This window comes from Atta colombica, unplaced genomic scaffold (assembly GCF_001594045.1).
Source record: "Atta colombica isolate Treedump-2 unplaced genomic scaffold, Acol1.0 scaffold51, whole genome shotgun sequence".
NCBI lineage: Eukaryota > Metazoa > Arthropoda > Insecta > Hymenoptera > Formicidae > Atta > Atta colombica.
In genome coordinates this window covers 250,754-255,171 of record NW_017259541.1, presented here as the reverse complement: position 1 = coordinate 255,171, position 4,418 = coordinate 250,754, and the positions used below count along the sequence as shown (strand labels likewise).

At 27.8% G+C, this 4,418-nt stretch overlaps 3 protein-coding genes across 6 annotated transcripts in view; 2 read left to right on the top strand and 1 right to left on the bottom strand.

Moving 5' to 3' along the window:
• The window catches only part of LOC108691730 (phosducin-like protein), a 6,514-nt gene extending 5,373 nt beyond the window's left edge, over positions 1–1,141 (top strand). Inside the window, exon 4 of the mRNA XM_018199603.1 lies at positions 778–1,141. Coding sequence (XP_018055092.1) covers positions 778–1,010 — 233 coding nt within the window. The 3' untranslated portion in view covers positions 1,011–1,141. The remainder of the gene's footprint in view (positions 1–777) is intronic.
• A 105-nt stretch (positions 1,142–1,246) lies between these two features.
• LOC108691755 lies at positions 1,247–4,161 on the bottom strand. Of its 4 annotated transcripts, none has more exons than XM_018199643.1 (4): positions 4,080–4,161; positions 3,550–3,610; positions 1,883–2,357; positions 1,247–1,764 (listed from the first exon to the last, which is right to left on the bottom strand). In XM_018199643.1, exons 2-4 carry the CDS (start codon positions 3,581–3,583, stop codon positions 1,248–1,250), a joined length of 1,026 nt encoding a protein of 341 aa, XP_018055132.1. In that variant the 5' UTR covers positions 3,584–3,610; positions 4,080–4,161; the 3' UTR covers position 1,247. The 4 variants fall into 4 exon arrangements, with proteins under 4 accessions (XP_018055132.1, XP_018055130.1, XP_018055129.1 ...); XM_018199641.1 differs by lacking the exons at positions 3,550–3,610; positions 4,080–4,161 and adding exons at positions 2,682–2,734; positions 3,840–3,935; XM_018199640.1 differs by lacking the exons at positions 3,550–3,610; positions 4,080–4,161 and adding exons at positions 2,666–2,810; positions 3,840–3,857.
• Positions 3,896–4,418, top strand: part of LOC108691754 (BRCA1-associated protein) — a 7,943-nt gene continuing 7,420 nt past the window's right edge. The window contains exon 1 of the mRNA XM_018199639.1: positions 3,896–3,936. The gene's annotated coding sequence lies outside the window, so the exon portion shown is untranslated. The remainder of the gene's footprint in view (positions 3,937–4,418) is intronic.

The following is a 4,418-nucleotide window of genomic DNA, read 5'->3' as shown; positions in this document are numbered from 1 at the left end:
TATTTTAAATGGTTATATAATTTAGTTTCACTTTGTCAGTAAACAGTAAGATCTTTTATTCTTATTCATCTTTAAACAGAGCTAATTTTAGAATAAAATGTTTAAAATTTTTTTATATCAATATTTTTCAAAATTTCAGAAAAAAAATTTCATATAATTCAAATATTGAATTGATCAAAAAGTTCGTACCATTTTTTTTAGTTCAAAATTATAAAATATATTTGTTATTACATCATTCAATAGAACAAATTTTAGCTTAAAAAATATTTTTTTTAAATTGTACGATTTTTAACGACGTTATGAGCAATCAAAGTCAAAATGTTCCTTTTATTTAATTCGCGATAACTTAATAACAAAAAATCTTAAGAATATTTTTAAAAAACGATTTTGTAGAAAACTAAGTTTTCATTGGCAAGCCGAAAATTTTTGCAAATTTTTTTGGATAAATGATAGATCCAAAGTTAAAAAAAAATTGTCCATCTTTTATAACTTGTAATTTTCTGTATATAAAAATTACTAAAATTCACAGAAACTCAAAAAACACGGTAACCTTTCGAAAGTAGATTTCAAGCTTCAACATTCTTTCTTTTTTTAATTTAAATTTAATTTATAAAGATATTATAAAGATATAATTTATAAAGATATTTTTTATAAAGATATATATTGTAAGATACAATTTTGTACTAAAAAAATGGCACTAACTTTCTGACCAACAACAAATTACAAACAAATTATTAACAAATTATTTTTTCATATATTTAAAAAAATTTTTTTTAGGCTCAATTGCAGGTCTCAGCAAACAGTTCAAAAAATTTGGTGTACCAACATTGCTGGTGTACAAAAATGGACAAGTAATAGGAAACTTCATTCATGTTACGGATCATTTAGGAGTAGATTTTTATTCATCGGACGTGGAAGCATTCCTTATCGAACATGGAATTCTCGCTGACAAAAATTGCAGACCTCTTATTGTTTTGAAGAATGACAATAGGATTTCCGATAGCGAATAAAAAATTATTCTGTTTAAGATAGTTCATTAATATATTTTAATAAATCAAAAAAAAACTTACTTAATAACACAAACACTTATATCATACAATATTTATCAAGAGTTTATTCAATAAAATATAAATGCAAAATATATTTACTTTTGAGCCAGATGTGTTGTGTGTGTGTGTGTGTGTGTGTGTGTGTGTGTGTGTGTACTTATTGTTTTGATTATTAAATCTTATAATTTATTTATAAAACTATTTCAACATATCCAAGATATGTTTTTTCTTCTTTATTGCATTGCAGAGCTGTGAATAGATCAATAATACCTGATCATATTCTGTATCCTTCATATTGTCATACAGCTTCTTTAAATCTTCCTTCTGACGAATTTCATCTGTAACCATTTTTAATTTCTTTTCAACTAATTGATGTAACATTTTAAAAGCATCAATGGTAGTTGAAGTTTCTTTGAACATTCTGATTGTGCAAGAAAGTTTTGTTATCTTTGCTTGCAACTCTGCAACTTGTGCTTGCAGCAATAAATAGCTTGTCTTTTCTAAATATGCTTGGTTCATATCTTCATATTTCAGCTTATTCCACTTGCCCATTAAGTATATATATTTCAGCAAGTCATTTTCACATTGCAGAATCAAATCCTCAATTTTATTTTTCCATTGTACTGTTGGCACATCGTAATATTCGAAGAATTTATTATGTGTCTTGCAGTCGTTCTTTGATGTTTCCTTAATATTTCCTCCTAAGGCTTCATATCTTACAACATATAGATATTAAGATATTTTATTAATCATCATATAAGTTAATATTGTTACAGAACTTAGTATATACTCTTATTAAAATTTTTTTATATATAAAATTACAAAACACTTACTTCAGTATCGTATCATGTATTATTTCTCGTAACATTGTTTCGATGCAGCATTTCACTTCTAATTTTTCATCGGAATTTAAGTGACATGATGGTAAATCACAAATTCCCAAAAGTATCAATTTATCTTGCATATATTTTGTTGCTGAAGGAAGATGTATATACTTATCCAGCTCATGAATTGAAAGCAACATTTGTAATTTGTTAGCTGTGCTTTTAGAAAAAATATCTTTGGGATTCAAAGATGCTCTCTTTATACACTGATAGATAATGTTAATTTTGATATGTTCATTTATACTTTCTTCACATAATACTAACAACTTTATTGTTTTTTCGATTGCAGTTGTTTCCTGGGTTATCACAAACTTATTGTTACTTCTTATAGTACCGGAATAATTGTCTAATAAACTTTGCGATGAATTTACTCTATCAATTAATCTGCCACTGGATTGGGAGATTGTAGAAATACTGGAAATATCTGAAAAAACAAAGGAAAACTATGAAAAGTATGATATTTATAAATGGTTCTTTATGTCCGCAATGTATACTTTTAATAACTGTAAAATTTATTAATTAAATTTAATAATTTGGTAAATGTTCACAATACCTCAAATTTTAATAACATTAATAATATAACGATAAAAAGGGCACATAAGAGCCAATTATTTAAAATGTAAAGTATAAAAAATTCTTAATAGGAACTAAATACATACATAATAGAAACAGAAATATCATTACATGTTTTGGCTCCTAGATTGAGCCATTTTCAGATATTATCATATTCACATTTTGAATTAGTTACCATCGTCAGAAACATAAAAATCGTGATGGAATATGTTCCAGTATGTAGTGATCCTGATGAATACTTCATGTATAACGTCAATTATTCACAAACAATTTGATGACCGATTGTTAGGAATTTCATGATGTTCTAATTAAAAAAAAAAACAAATTCGTTCACCAATAGATAAATAAATACAAATAAAATTCTTTGAAAAAAATTATCTTTTTTAAATTCTGTAAAAAGCAACATCATCTCATAAAACACTCACCAATGTGATCGCAGTTAAGCCTGTTCTACAATGTGCTTTTTGTTTCCAATTTCTTGCTTTTTGCTATTTTTTACATCTTGTCTTTTTGCTTCGATTTTTTGTTTTATATCGCCTGAAATAAGAGTTAACGAACTTCGAAAGAAACAAGAAATACAATTGTCGATAATTGCAAAGGAGTTAAAAGTACAAAGTAAAAAAACAAGAAACTGGAAACAAAGAGCACATTGTAGAATAGGCTTTATTGTTCATTTTTGTGTCAAAATCGTAAAACTATGTTTTAGAACAGAGAATTTGTTTTAAAGTAGCGAATTTGAATCGCAACGCGTGCTTGCATCATACTATTTCGTGACAGATTTCCTAACCTCAATAATCGTCAACTTTAACGCTTAATATCTCAGTTCGTGAAGCAGAGCGACGCTTTTTTTTTATAGAATTTTATTTTATTATATTCTTTGTTTTCATGCGAAAACGCATCGATTGAGTCTGTTTTTATCAAAATTTGAAATGACTGTAATGGTATTGTGAACCTTTATCAATAATTTCTTTAATTACATATCTCTCTCTCTCTCTCTCTCTCTCTCTATTTCAACTTTCTAAAAATAAAAATATATCACTTACCCGATAATTGATGCAACTCGCTAAAATAATTCATACTTGATATTCTTATGAACCATTTAAACTGCAGGAGAACAAATACATATTAATGATAATTAGTCGGTTACTTCGGTAATTATTTAGAATACAATCCTCTCTGATTTTGAAAAAATTCGACTCATTCGATGCGTTTTTGCACAAAACGAAAAAATCTGTAAGAAAAAACTTAGGCCGCGCGAACCGAGATATTAAGTGTTAAAATTGACTACTTGTCGTCGAACAAATTGTTTGTCAAGCAGAGAATTTGTTCGTACATCTCATCGTGTCGCTGCATCTCGTCGATATGACGGATTTCCTAACCTCTATAATTGTCAACTTTAACATCTAACATCTCGGTTCGCGGAGCTTAAGGTTTTTTTCTTTCAGATTCTTTCGTTTTGTGCAAAAATGTGTCGAATGAGTCTAATTTTATTAAAATCAGAGAGAAGGACCATATTCTAAATAATTATCAATACTTCTTTCTCCTTTATTATAGATATTTAAAGATTTGCTACTTTTAAAGAGTAATATTCTAATGTTCCAATAATTTGTTTTAAACCAGATTAAACCGTTTTGCTTATTGAAAGTAGTTCCGTTCAGCACATTGCAGAACACAATAGTTTTGAAACCTAACGTAACAGTTTTGATTAAATGAGCATTCAAAACGATAACTGCTCATTGAGCGCTTAGTGAATTCTTTCATCTGATTGGCATATTCCGTTAGATCCTAAAATATAGACCAATCAGATGAAAGACCGCGAAGAAAAAACTTCCAACAGTTGCAAAATAAACGTTCTGCTGAACCTGAACGGAGCCAATCCCAATGATCTTGCCCTGTTGGACACCGATTGCTG

Coding starts and splice junctions, on each gene's coding strand:
- LOC108691755 (XM_018199640.1), bottom strand. CDS start 2,750: ATGAAGTATTCATCAGGATCACTACATACTGGAACATATTCCATCACG. Junction 2,358..2,665: donor GATGGTAACTAATTCAAAAT/GTGAATATGATA, acceptor TTGTTTTTTCAG/ATATTTCCAGTATTTCTACA. Junction 1,765..1,882: donor ATACATGATACGATACTGAA/GTAAGTGTTTTG, acceptor ATATGTTGTAAG/ATATGAAGCCTTAGGAGGAA.